At 38.3% G+C, this 15,317-nt stretch overlaps 1 protein-coding gene across 1 annotated transcript in view; it reads right to left on the minus strand.

Annotated features, from left to right (window-relative positions):
• LOC125240666 (acetyl-coenzyme A synthetase) overlaps positions 1-14,235 on the minus strand; it is a 41,225-nt gene extending 26,990 nt beyond the window's left edge. The window contains exons 1-5 of the mRNA XM_048148675.1: positions 13,872-14,235; positions 8,631-8,826; positions 5,766-6,005; positions 5,187-5,302; positions 1,297-1,489 (exon numbers count right to left, since the gene is read on the minus strand). Of these exons, the coding sequence (XP_048004632.1) occupies positions 1,297-1,489; positions 5,187-5,302; positions 5,766-6,005; positions 8,631-8,826; positions 13,872-14,173 (1,047 nt within the window). The 5' untranslated portion in view covers positions 14,174-14,235. The remainder of the gene's footprint in view (positions 1-1,296; positions 1,490-5,186; positions 5,303-5,765; positions 6,006-8,630; positions 8,827-13,871) is intronic.
• Positions 14,236-15,317: the final 1,082 nt, after the last annotated feature.

The following is a 15,317-nucleotide window of genomic DNA, read 5'->3' on the forward strand; positions in this document are numbered from 1 at the left end:
AGTCGTACGCCTTAGGCATTAATGTCCAAGACAGCTCAGCACGTACGTTTTTGCTTCTCAATAGTAACATCTGCATGACTGCACGTGTTCCAAAGTGATATAGGAATAATTTTATTGATACCTAGTTAGCGACGAAGAGTTATGTATTGCGGTTAGTATAGGTATGCAGATATTTTTTTGTTAAAGGGTTTTAGTTAGTTTTGTAGATCAAATACGCAGTAAAATATAATTTTTGTTTCTAAATGCTACATTAAACACATCCAGAAAGTATACTACTAATCATTATCAACTTTCATGACCTGTGATTGAAATCAAGACATAATATCGGAACGCTACGCAGCTGACAACTGTCAGTGTCAGTATTCCGTCCATGTGAACGTAGTTTGTTGATAAATACGTTTTTTCTAACCTGTTTTGCATCAAATAACATTGAATTTTATGAGTGAAGACGTGACTATACATGTGATTAAACATCACAGATATTATTTGTTAAAATATCCAATGAAATCCCAAAGGAAATATGCACCAAAAAGTTGGTCAAGGATAAGTTGATTCACCGTAAGTTTTATATGTAATAACGAGTCATTTTCCTCGTCTTAGACGCTTGTTCTGTTACAAGTCGAATACATAACGTAAGATAGCAGGTAGGTACAGCAGAGAGCCTGGAAAAGATGCATTTCTGAATTTCGACCATTCGATTTCATGTGATTTAAATTCCCCTAACAAAATGGAAAACGAGTGGTCATTACCAATAGATTCAAAATGACTAGTCATCGTTTTTCAAAAAATAACATTTCGTCGTTTTCCAGAGACTCGATCGGCGAAATCGTGGGTTTGAAATTCAAAAATCTATTCGCAGATAGCCGTCAGTGCGAGGTGGGACTTCGGCTTGTGTAGGACATGTACTAATAGTACATAATTTTTAAGAAAAAACAAACCGCCTTCCTTTGGGGTTCTGGTGATAAATACTTTCAAATGTTGGATTATATTATCAATTCGTCTGTATATTTTTTAATGTTTGGTATTCGATATCTCCGTCATTTCTGAACCAATTTTGAAATCTGGATGATTCTGAAGTACTTACAGATGAGAATAATTATCAGAACGGAACTCTAGCCAGGGGCGGCTCACTCTTCATCAGCAGTTCCACTGCACCAAATGTCACTGTTCTGGACGTAAGTGCATGCTGTTCTTATAAAAATACCAAAGTCACTATAAGTGTGCCGTTCAGATTTGAGGAGTTCCGTTCTGACCATCATCAGCAGTTCCACTCCACACAACTCTAGTGGGACTTACCAGGACGGAGGTGGCGGCGTTAGCCAGCGGCGCGTAGACCACGTAGGTGTGGCCCGTGATCCAGCCGACGTCCGCGGTGCACCAGTACACGTCCTTGTCCCGGTAGTCGAACACGTAGCGGAAGGTGGTGGCGGCGTACAGCAGGTAGCCGGCGGTCGTGTGCAGCACGCCTTTCGGCTTACCGGTCGATCCACTACACAGAATGAAGCTGGTGAGCACCCCTCGCTACCGCATTTAGGCCTGATTTAGACGGCGTGCGAACTCGCATGCGATTTAAGTTACATTGCTGGCTGTTGAGGTTACATACAATTTTGCACAGTCATCAAATACCGGAATGTAATAAAACTCGTATGCGAGTTCTCGTACCATCTAAATGGGCATTAACGCTCGTCATTTTGAAATCATAACCATAATTTTGAACCCATTTATGAGACGTAATTATTCTGCCTAAATGTTATGTCTCTAGACAGTTGTAGAGATATTAGAGGCCATAAGGTGAAATACCCCATAATGGACGGTGATGCCATTATGGACAAAAAAACACAAATCCTTAAAAATAAGTATCTAAAATTAGTTTCTAAAAACTGACGACGACGACTATGTACCATAAACTACGAGTAGAGTTGTAGAGCTGTTTCATTTTGAAGTTTCAATTAATTCGGTTATTTCTGAAGGATTTGGCGACAAGATAAAATTCATCAGTTTACTGAAAAAAATATCAAGACGAATTCTTAGTAATGTTGCTAAGAGAGTTGAGTTCATCTATAAAATAATAAAAAAATAATACTCGGTGTAAACTTGAATGCGTTTTACTTACTGCATTAAGCATGAGATAAGGTATAAAACATACTAGTTTGTTGCTCCAAAGATATAAAGATTTAGCGTTATTTTGCGAGTGTCCATTACTAGAACCGAAAAACTGCCTACCTCCTATGATGGACAAGGAACATTTTACAAAACCAAAATTTACAAAAAACAATGCTATGTTAAAATAACTCAAACTAATTGTATTTATGGTATATAAAATTGACTCATTGAGTATCAGTTGGCTTTAAAAGTAAAATTTTAAACTTATTTCACTGTCCATAATGGGGGATCCATTACTGGAGAACTGCCGTCCATAATTGGAGAAAAAACACCTAGTTTTAATTTGTTAAGTATGAAGAAACTAATAGGAGTATCCATTCTGCAATACGCTTGAAATATAAAAGAAGGATAGGACATTCAAGATTTAACACGCTTAGCGGTAGAATTTTTACATTTATGAGTGAAATATCAAAAACAGTCGAAAATTTTTCTTAACTGTCCATGATTGGGTCCGTTACCTTTTCAGGAGGATAGCGGGAGTCTATGCTGTATGGAAAAGGGTTCTTTTCAGAGGCTCGCTTGTAAATCACGCCAACATTCTGACAGTTGCATGTACATTATGAAAAATATTTTGTACTCTGTCGGAATTCGGAAGGAATCTACGGAATACATATAAATTAGATTATACATATTATATTGATTGTAAATAATATTGTTAATAGTTGTCGTAAACTGCTTATAAGGTAACGGCGGCTATCAACGCGGGTATCGAAATCGACGTCCATTACCGCCGCATTTGCAAATACGCATTTTATAGGCAAACCGACCAATTTCCCAAATAAAGTTACTCACACAAAGGAAGCCTGTTTAGTTGACTAACGCACATATAGGCGCTAGAGAGTGTGAATGAAAGAAGACACTCGCTATTTGACAGTGTTTGCCACGGGGCCGCAAGAAGAGGTTGTGTCATACTGACGCGTGACGCTAAACCTAAGTGAACTCCAATCTCATTTAGTAGTTTACGTAATAATTGTGGTAAATAGGTGAAAGTTATGCATTTTAAAATATTGTTTATAGTTTTCTACATGACTTCTGAGTACTTTTTACGTATTGTTTAGCCTGGAAATGTATTTAAAGTGGAAATTAAAAGACAGCGGTGAAAGGCGCCATTTCGTGAGTAGATTCTATTACTGTGGTATACCACAGTAATGGTTAAAGTAGTGATATTAGTTCTTTATGCTTTATTTTAAGTATATGTGATCAGTTATATAATGTCTTACAGTTGTTTTAATCTTGATCTATTCACGCTATCAAAGAACTATTTACGTGGTATGAAAAATATTCAACAAAACCTTAATTTTTAGCAAAAACTTCATTACTGATTTCGTAGTTTCTATGAAAACCGTTAATTTGTAATTTTTTTTTAACATTGAGATAAAGTCTGATGTTTACTTACCAGTTATGTAAACTTGGTTTTAATATAAATTTGCAATATTTTATTTTGATTTGTAATGAAAATACATCTGTATGACATTGTTTTTATTGGTCGGAATTAGATTTTATTATACTCCAATTTATGCCTATCACCGATGGTACGATCGGATAACCCTCGGTAATGGAATGTATAAGAATCTATTACCGATCCATGCAATATTTGTTTGGAACGGTAATAGGTTCCTAAAGAAGTATCTATTACCGAGCGACATATTAGTCTTGTATCAAAATATGAAATTTAGAGTACCGTAAGTACAGATTTCTTAGATGAAACTGAGTCTTCTGTGGGTATTCATAAAGGAAGATAGTATAGGTATATGTATTTTTCATAATTTGTATATTCAACCGTCGGTATTAAGCTCCGAATTTTGAGATGGGTTTCTATTTACCGATGGCAGAAAAACACTGTCATTCATACCCTCGGTAATGAAATCCCAATTCGCGTTAATAGAACCGCAGCCTGTTCATTACCACGGTAATAGAAAATTTAGGTATGCTGGCTTCAATAATTATTTTATGACATATAATAAACTAAAATGATCCAAAAACTCTTCAAAACTAATAGTTCAATAAATACTCTTCCATAAAAAAAATATTTGTGGTCGTTAACGTGCTTTGATACCCCTAATTTTTTGGAATCTTTTGAAATCTTCCTGAAGTACCACGTTAATAGGCGCCATTACCTTAGTTGCCATGCTTTCTAAATTATTTTTCTCACTGCACCCACATTCGCGAATTTCTATTTTGACCTATGGTTGACTGGTAGAGAATGCCTTAAGGCATTAGGCATTAAGTCCGCCATTTGTACTTTTTTTCAATTGTGCAATAAAGTTTAAATAAAATGAATAAATATATTTATATTAAGTATAATGAAATAAAACTATGGAAACAGATTAAATCGCGTATAATGAATTTACAATTCATCCCGACGTTTCGAACACTTTACAGCGTTCGAACACTTTACATGAGTAACTATCGCGGTAACCGAAGACAATATCATATTATAATGTTTTTATAAAAAAATATCTCGAGTACCCTATTCGTCTCCAAAAAAGTATATTATCTCTTATTCAGTGACATTGAGCGTTAGCGCAGGACAGTCTTGCAATTCAACCGGTTGCAGTGCACAGATAGACACGCGACCTGCATTTGAATTGCCATAATTGCATTATACTGGCTTCGAGTCGTATAAAAGTTAGTTCAAAGACCTATGGATTTTACCTACAAAAGGTATTACTGTAAGAAGCTTACTTACTTAATTAATACTACAATTTTTAAAACGAGTTCTACATAGTTAAAAATATTAACTACCATCAAAGTTCATAAATTGGTGTGAAAAACAATGGGATAAATGTGGACACTAGGATAGCCTCTGGCACATTAAACTGTGTAACCATAACCATGTACAACAATATATTTATTAGGTACACACTTACCACCTTATACATAAACGTTCACTAAAGTTATCAAGCCGTTAAAAGTTCGTTTGTCCCTTTCTATCACACCAATACGTCGGAAAGGGACAAACGAAATTTATCGGCTTGATGAACAATTGTTGCACAAAGAGGTATCCCTTAATAGGCACATACCTAGTGTAGAGCATGAAGAGCGGTTCCTCTGCGCCCATCCACTCGGGCGGGCAGAAGGTGGACTGTCCCTCCATCACGTCGTGCCACCACACATCTCTGTCTTCCGTCCACTTGTACTGTAAAATAATGCTAAACTATAAGTACTACAACCCAGTATGTATAAGTATGCAACTCTAGACTAAAGATAGATATTGATTATAGATTGAATCGATGAACTAGAAAGACCATCCGTGCTTTTCAATCTTTTTTCAGTCCGCGGCTCACTTGGAAGTTTAAATCTCACCGCCTTAACCTACTTTTTAGCTAAGTAGGCTGAGCAAAATCGATAGATCAGATAGGCAACTTAGTGAAGAGGATTGCCTTACCCCTTTTTCTGTCTACGGCGCACCAGGGTGTCACGGTGCACATTTTACGCATCAATTTTGTATAAAAGCAGGTTTACGGTTTTTAGAAAATCTAAGTAGATAGGTGAGAGAAGTTTAAGAATAGCAATACCAAGAATGAAGAATACCAAGTCCTAAATCAGTGCCCAATCCACCAACGCTTTGCCGAAGGGATTTAAGTGCGAAGAATTCTTACCAAAGAGGAGATGTCATCGGGCAGTTTCCCGCAGGGCGTGACCCGCTTGAGGTGCGAGACGACGATGCAGGTGTCGACCTTGTGGTTGTGCTTGTCCTGGGCCTTCTGCATGGCCTCGTCGCACGTGTTCTTGAGCACGAGCAGCTTCTCGCCGCGCCAGCCGCCGTCCGCCGTCACCAGCACCTTGGCCTTGCAGCTGGCCATCCGCTCGGCCAGCGAGTCCGAGGAGAACCCTGCGAACTGTAACACTGTGTTATTAAGTTAAGGTATATCGGTGCAAATCTCGACTGGGAGGCAATTGTAACTGATCCATTTTTTTCCATTATTACACTATGTTGTTGTGTTCTACATGTATATCCACTGAACACGCCTACCATTTATAACCGGTGCACACTCTATTTATCCAGTTACATTTGCCCCCCAGTCGAGATTTGCCCCGCTGTACCTTACAATTTTTTCAGTACAGATGGTGTTTTTTTACGCACTAGTGCGAGAATTGGTTAATTATATGTCAGGTCGAAACTTCTGTTGACCATCTGTACTGAAAAACGTCGTACGATACACGTGCGAAAAGGAAATTCGTTTAATTTATCGCCACTCGTTTCAAACTTCCTTTTTTAAGCACTTGTATCGTAATGTACTATTTTGTTTGTACACATTTCAGATTTGGTATATAGATGTTCAATAAATACAATACAAGTGATATTACGACACAGCTCCCTGATGTTAAATACGTAGGTACCAGTTAAGTAGGTACGTTAAATCCAAATTGATTTGTAGATAGTCTTTCGTGGAAAGCCTTTCAAGTCTGTTCAAGTACCTATACAAATAGAGGGTAATTGTACCTGTTTGTTTCCTGTAGTTATAGTATGATGACATAGTAAATTATCATAATTTTCTATATGTATAGGTAAGGTACTTTGATGAACACACTTGAAAGGCTTTCCGCGAAAGACTATCTACAAATGAATTTGGATTGGCCAGCCCCCTTTTAAATTGTGTTTATTTAAACGTTGTAAAATGATTTTTAATCGCAAAGTGTTTTAATACCATCTTCTTAACGACAGGAGTTCAGTAGTTAGGAAAATAAGTAAAAAATAATTGCTTACATTTCATTACAGAAAATCTCTTAACGAGGGTTTACTGGTGAAACCGATAAGTTGAGCAAACTGGTTTTTGAAATTCGAACTATGTGCAATTTCCACAATGTTGTTATTTCAAGAACAAATTATCTCGATTTATCGGGTTTCACCAATAAACCCTCGCTATAAATGCCAAAGCTGAAGTTGGGGTTGTCTGATGTGGCTCTCGACAGAGCGAGGCTTCGTTAAAAATGTAGGCACGTTTACGTTTGCTTTTATTTTCAAGCCCTTGTCAACCCCTGCATGACACAAAGAGAAGCCACCCTTTGTTTTGTATGTCAGAAGCCTCGTCTCACTCGTTGTTTTGCAAAATAGTTTGTGAGATTTAGGGCCAATTGCATCAACCACATTTGATAGACACATCATCGTCACGCAGCAGACGCCTATGGAACTTCCCATATAATAAAATTTTACGAACGCTTTAACGATGACAGACGGTTTGATGCGACCGACCCTAAATCACAGTACCTGTAATAAAGAGTACTATCGTACAGTATGGCCACCTCAACTCCCCGCTGAAAGTGCCGCCCACCCCCGCTCGGTTACCTCACAATTGCAATATGTCACTCATACAAGCATGGCATGAGTTCACCTACACGAGCTTAGAATGTGTTCTAGGAACGCGCCTCTTTCATATATTTGATCGCCAGTGTCCGAGATGTGCCTAAATCGAGTCTTTATTATGGCACCGATTTTACAACATTCATGGTTATTTAGAAACATGCGTGGACTCCTGGTCTTCCTTAGACACGTTGTCTTCAGCCCGTTGGAGAACTTTTACTACTGGGGCCCATTTCTCAAAATTGAACGTTACAAGTTACAAGCGGAAGTCTCTTTCCAACTTATCATATTAGACATTGACAACCGCTTGTAAATTGTAACTTGTAGCTTCGAGAAATGGGCCCCGGGGCCCGTTTCTCGAAAGGTACACGCCTTGGTACAAGCCTGGGTGTTCAAAATACAAAAACGAGCGATACGGATAATCTCCCACAAACCTTTTGATCACCCTGCCAAGGGACTATTCATCTCCCAAAAGATACTAACACTACCCGCGGTTTATATATTGGAAGCATGCAAATATGTTAGAGCAAACCTTGTAACCTACACAAAGACTTGCACTCGCTCCGAAAATAGACGTAGGTTGCCCATGCTAGTTGCTCCTATCCAAAAACTCGCGAAAGTTCGAAAGTCTCTCAGTGTAATCGGGCCCAAAATATATAATAAAAAATTCCTCATCTCATGATATTACAGCTTTAAGTAAGGATTCATTATTTGTAAAAAAACTTAAATGTCTACTCCTAAATCAAGCATGTTACACTGTCGAGGACTTTATGAAATAATGTAATTAAATAATATATAATGTATTTATGAAGAAATGTATTTGAATGTATTGTAATTGTAATTATAGCTTGCAAAATTATGAGTTGAACAATTATTTAATGGATAATGTAATTTTAATATCTTACCGTGTACCTTTAACATGTAGTACCTAATTTCTGTGATAACCTGCCTTGACCTGTAAAATGTTTTACTTTTACCAATAAAGAAACTGAACTGAACTGAACTGAACTTGTATTACAAGTGCGCGAACTGTCAAATCGTATGGGTTGTCATGGAAACACACTTGTAATACAAGGCTTGTACCTTTCGAGAAACGGGCCCCAGGTGTATCACTTCCTACCAAGTTCGTACATAGCTGTAGTCGCCCGGCTGGTTGACTCACCACCACGGAATGTATGGCGCCGATCCTCGCGCACGCCAGCATGCACACCACGGTCTCCAGGATCATGGGCATGTAGAGCGACACGCGGTCCCCCTTGCCCACGCCGTTGTCCTTCAGCGCGTTGGAGAACTGGCACACCAGGTCCATCAGCTTCCTGTACGTGATGCGGCTGTAGTCGTCCGGGTGGTTTCCTTCCCTGAAATAGCCTTAATATTGAACATTTTTTTCTACTACGAGACAAAAGCGACATCGATGATGCAATTACGCTTGACATCCCTCCCTCCCCGTGGGTCCCTTTCTTCCCGTGGGTGTCGTAGAAGTCGACTGTGGGATATGGGTTAAATTGTGGCGAGAGGCTCGCAACCTGTCACTGCAATGTCACAATTTGGATTTCTCTCAACCCCTTTTTGCCAAGAGTGGCACTAAACTAACGTAGTAGTTCATGTGCTCTGCCTACCCCTTTATGGGATACAGGTGTGATTATAGAATATAATAGAATAACATTTATTCGTGAACACAGGCAAGACAAAATACACATAATAACAATAAGACAGAAAATAATGAAGTGCCACGAAATGGCCTCATCTCAGCGTGTTGCTGGGGACTATATGTATCTATCTATGTATGTATAACTATATATTAAGATGGACATAAAGGATTGCTACCACATTTACAGCACCATGTAAGGCTGTAGGCAACTAAATATTATAGGTAGGTTGGTAGGTACTGTTGTATTGAGCAAAACAACGTAAAATGTAAAATATCCGGGTCAGTCCTTTTGCCAAAGGCATAGGTACTGTAACAGACTAGAACAGACAACTATTTGGATAAACAGAGACATAAATTGGCGCAGGAGAGACTAACTTACAAGGAGACTTTAACAGCATGACAGCATCTTAGCAATAGAAATAAAAACTTTACATCCCATGTATACCTACTAATCCTACTATACATATATTTACAAACTTAAAGAACGTATAAAAATTTCAGGACACTTTAATGATTCATCTGATATATTGTTTTAAAGATCTATGCACGACCCTGTAAATAACGAATTACAGTTTTCGGGAGTAGAAAAAATACTATAAATTTGAACAAGGGAAAATTCATCAAGCTAATCCATACTAATATTATAAATGGGAAAGTGTGTGTGTCTGTTTGTTTGTCCGTCTTTCACGGCAAAACGGAGCGACGAATTGTCGTGATTTTTTAAGTGGAGATACTTGATGGGACGGAGAGTGCAATAGGCTACTTTTTGTCTCTTTCTAACGCGAGCGAAGCCGCGGGCAAAAGCTACTTATACATAAAACAAAAGGTGAACCAAGAAGCTACGTTTAGAATACCAACAGTGCCTTACCGATCTAATGGTCGTGAATGCGTACTACCTTAGGTACCCAGTTATGATTCACGGTCATGGTAACGGAACCAGTTTTCGCAAAGGTCATTATCAGTAATTATCTACTATTACCCACGCAGGGTCAATTCATTGTGAAATTGTATCTGTTGTTATCCGGATAGATACAACACTTCCCTGTTTAACCTTTCGTTTGCCTTGTCCCGTATCCGTCCCACACCTTTTAGACACAGTAATTGTAAGTTGTTATTTTAAACTACAAAAAATGCAAGATTGTGAAAGGAAGGTAATTGTTAATTTAAGAACTAGCTAATTACTCTTAATTAGTCATGGGTTGGTAAACATAGCAGGCTTTCAGCAGTGGAAGAATAGTTCTTGTTTTACAAGGGGGCCAAGTTGTTACTTAACCGCATGCTAAATTTTTGTACCCGAGCAAGAGAAAGATACCAATATTGAACCACGAGCATAGCGAGTATCTCGGCGAACGAAGAGCTAAGGGGAAATATTTTTGAGCTATTTGAGTACACGCATGTTTTTATTTATTACAACTATTACACGCTTTTATTTAACTTGTCTTGTTACTGTTAGTATGTTAGTTTGGATCAAAACGTAGAAGCTTTTGACCCACTTCCCGGTTTAGCTGAAATTTCGCACACATGTAAATCACGTGACAAAGCAATATTATGGTATCATGTAGCTAGTCTGATGATGGAGCAGAAAGGTGGTCATAGGAACTTTGTTATGAAACGTCGTATCCCCATCGAGTAAGGGGATTTTAGAAATGTCTCGGAGAGCAGTAGATGACTGTTGAAAGAAAGGTACAGTCAGCGATAAAAGCTTGTGCCAAAAATGAATTTTTTGCAAAAATCTTATTACTGATACTGACTACTATTACGAGATTTATGATCACGACATTTATATCGAGTAAAAGTTGTTTAAAGACTGCGGAAAGAGGACCTTACAGCGGACTGCATTTTATACTCGTATCCATTGGGAACGCCGCGCCGACAGTCACGCCGCCGACGTTGCAGTTGGCGTGCAGTTTTCTGCATTTGGATTGCAGCCCGTCTGGATCGACCATTATCTATTAGGCATTTCAAATATTTTTTCTGCAAAGGTTTCGACATTTTTGAATCGATGCATTTAGGGAAAGGCCTTTAGATTCCTATTATATTTCTAATATAGACGTTTTAATCGTATCGCATGACACGACACATTCGTGAGTTTCACGGACACTATACGTGTCAAGACACTGAACTGCAACGTGAATGTCCATGTTTAAAGCAGGAAAATAGGTACGATACATTTGACATAGGATATAAGTCAAACCACTGACTTCCAGATGAAATATTCAGATAGTCATCTCGTATCACGCTCATCTGACTTATCATTAAGATAAAGTATTCTTAGAGCTGCGCTGAATGAACTAAATTATTACTAAACTTTTCCTTGTTATGTGACAGAAAGATCCAGGGTAAACGGCCAGTAACTGGCGACCATAGACATAATTTTTTTTTTCGATATTTGTATAAAATTTCTATTACTGGCTATCTCTACTCGGTAACTGGCCACTTTATACTAAAATGAATTCTGTTTATCAATATACAGAGTTCAGCTGTAGTACAAGTTATTGGTAGGGCGCCAGTTAGGCTAGGAAGGATGATTTAACTATATAGGATTTACAATATTCAATACTAAGCCTCGTAATCGTACCTCAATTGAAGGCATGTTTACAAAAACAACATATGTAACTACACTAGACATGAATTTACAGGACACGAAAAAACTAAATGTCTTCTTACATATTAGTTACTAGCTTTTTTTGAAAAAAATTACAAAAATAAGTTCGTCACTTATGCTGTTTTTGTAAAATTTTCTTAGTTATGTTCTTTTTGTAAAAAAATTTAAAAAAAAAACGGCCAAGAGCGTGTCGGGCCACGCTCAGTGTAGGGTTTGACTGAGCGTGGCCCGACACGCTCTTGGCCGGTTTTTGTATGGGCTTTATCTTTCCCGGTATTATATCGTCCTTGGTATTGATACTAGTAATTTACCCTACAGACAGATTTTGACAATAGGTATGTACCTAATACAGTAGTTAGTTGCCTGGATTTTGAGGACTGCGTTTAGAGTACATTAAGTTATAAGTGCGAAAAAGAGGAAGTTCGAAACGAGTAGCGATAAATTAAACATCATGTGTAGGTACTGCAAAAGATATTATCTTAAATAGTTAGGATTGTATTCATTTTGTATGAAGTAGAAACGTGTGCAACCGATACTATGAATGTATCTCTAAGGGACCGGCCACACTTAAGAGACGCCTGTTTTTTGAATTATATTCAGGCGGCGGCGTGGCGCGGACGTCTGTTCCGCACCTCAGGACATGCGTCTCTTAAGTGTGGCCGGTCCCTAAGCTTTATAACAATAACATGTATTTCTCTCCAAGTCGTCTCCATCAATGCTGCCCTTGAGTCTAATGGCCAATCGTCCTCAATCACGAGAGCCAAGTTCAAATAAAATTTGCGAAATTTTTCGTGCTTCAACAATACTAATTTAAAAAGCTGCTGATATTGACAATTTGACAATGAAATACATAATTTCATTGTTTGTATTGATGGAAAGTAATCCGGACACCAGAAACAAATCAAAATTGAAATTTTAACAATAGTTCCCTCGCAGCATCGATAAAATGATGCTGGCTATATAACATGTTCTGTGCTGGCTATAAATATGTCGCAGAAATCGAGTTTATTTCCATCTAACGCCTTCCGAAATTATAATAGCAATTTTACGTATTTTCCTGTCGTAATTTAACAGATTTTCATATTTGCCAGTCGCTTTACCGAGAAGGAAAATATACATAAATACTCAGGCTTGTATTCCTAAGCGAGGTAGACAGAACACATGAACCTGCTCAAATTTCAGTGTCCCTTGAAAGACAACGAATTTGTAATTGTGATATTGTGAAGCAAAACATCGTGAGTACTCGTGTCGTGAGGAACCAGATCAACTAATCCCCACAAGGTGAAACAAAGCCTAGTTTATCCTTTGCGCTGGCTGGAAGGTCAGATGACGGTGGCCTTCGTAAAAATGCATGATTACACCAATTTTCGTGATTTATTTATTCACGTCTTTGGCATTTGGGACCCCAGGCCACCATGACAGCCATGGCAATATGCCGAGATAACGCAACAAAATATGTTCAATAGCAAAGATCTGTAAGATCACTTTGCATTTTTTTTTAACTATGTACATAGATGTGAAAGTCAAATAATACAATTAAGAACATGCGTCTAACTGTTTATTTAACCGACGAAGTAAAATATGCATGCGAATTACATGAATCATGACACGCAAGTTACTGTTTATTTATACCTATTTAATGTAAGTTCATAACTCATAATTATGTACTTATGAGAAATTGAGAATGTGTTTGGTTTGTCCCTGCGAGTAAAATTTTAAATGATCCTGATTTGGCTGATTTTCTGACTAAGTAGGTACTTACTACAGAAGTTTGCATTCATTTTGATATAGGTATCTCAACTTTTTTATCTGTAAACCCGAAACCCACGCTTAGGTACTTATTCTTATGTTGAAGTTGGCTCCCGTTTTCAAAGTTAGGTTTTCGTTGGAGTGTTTAAGTAATTCGCTAAGCATGACGCGACACGGAATTAAATTAGTGAAGTAGTCAATGTTTTCTGGGTTAGTTACATAATATTATACTAAGCCTACTAAGGGGGCTTTAGTGGCCAGCAATTGGGCCAAGAGGAGTGATGTAAGGTAAGGAAAAATCAATAAGTTCGCGCGCCGTCTCCGTGGTGCATTCGCTCAGCTGACTATCGATTGTATATAGGTACTCATACGTAAGGTAATATTCGTTCTTAACTTACCAGTAATATGCTATCTTTTCCCCGTGTCCATTCCTCACATTGCGGTCCAATAAATTAAAGCAAATATTAGTAACTGCTCCTTCCATCCATTTGACAAAAATTTTCCCTTTATTTAGGTCGAAATTGTACGATACGAATTTGCCGGGCTGAGCCGGAGTCTGCCAATCGAATTCGCTCGCTATTTGAGACCAAAACTTTTCAGGATCATCTAATGATTGTTTATGCATTTCTTTGTATTTTTCAAACGACGGCAATAGCGACTTTTCGACAACATAATCGGTAGGTTGGTAAACACGCGACATCGCGGCTGGTTGCGTTCGTAATCGCCGCGCAGAACAAAAATGTATCTATACACGACGACGAACTCGCGGTTACTGACAATACTGACATTCGTTACTGTGAAGTTTCCGTGTGTGCGTACGCGTATCGACCTTCTGTGGATGTTTTTTGACGTTTGGCACTTAGCACTTGCACTTAACTTCACTATGCTCGTGAAAGAGGTCGTATATGACGTCGGCATGAAACTCGCGTGCGCGAGGATAACCCGCGCGCGAACTTTGACGTATCTAGCTTATTGATTAAGAAACTAATTATTATAATAATTCACAACGTGACACGATGATAATCAAGATCGATCTGGATGGTCATTTAATGTACCATTTCCATTGAGGATGTCAGTGATTTAAGTATTATTAACCTGAATCACTGTCAGTTAGTTTATTCTTTTGTTAGTTGGCCAGTCTTATGGCCGCTGTACACATATGGCCAACGGTTCCACCAACCCCCTTGGCCAAGCGTGTAGAGGGCTACTTGGCCGTAAGTTGGCAGTTGGCGCTTGCGCTTGCCGGCCAACCGATTGGTGTCGGTTTTTTGTCCACACATCAAAGGATCTTGGCGCCAATGGCCAACTGCGTTTACACGTTGGCGCTTCATTCAGTTGGTCGTCAGCCGTCAGAGAGGACAGTAGTGAAATATTTACGAAAATAATAAGTTTATCTATGCCAATAATAGTGTAGATTTTAGGAAATAAAATAACCTTGCAAATGTTTAATGTATTTCCTAAAAAAGATAAATTTTCTTATCAGAATATTCAAAAAATTGTTAATATTTCAAATAATTTAATTTTACTACGGGGTTATTATTTTTTAATCAAATTTTTCTGACAACGTCTATGACCTAGAATTTCCTAGACTTTTCCATTCCACGTCCATCTTTCATGAAGAGCCAATGCCAAGTGATTGGTTCGCCAATGTGTAAACAGCGGCTCTTATCTTGGCCAAGGGGTTTCACAAAGGGTTGGTGGAACCGTTGGCCGTATGTGTACAGCGGCCATTATACCTTGTACTTTTAGCTGTTAAAAAAAAGTGTAAACAAACCGGAACCGTCAAATTGGACAGATCCAGGGGTAGTGAACCTTTTAAGGCCAGATCGAAGAACAAAATTGTG

Source organism: Leguminivora glycinivorella, chromosome Z, assembly GCF_023078275.1.
Source record: "Leguminivora glycinivorella isolate SPB_JAAS2020 chromosome Z, LegGlyc_1.1, whole genome shotgun sequence".
Lineage (NCBI taxonomy): Eukaryota > Metazoa > Arthropoda > Insecta > Lepidoptera > Tortricidae > Leguminivora > Leguminivora glycinivorella.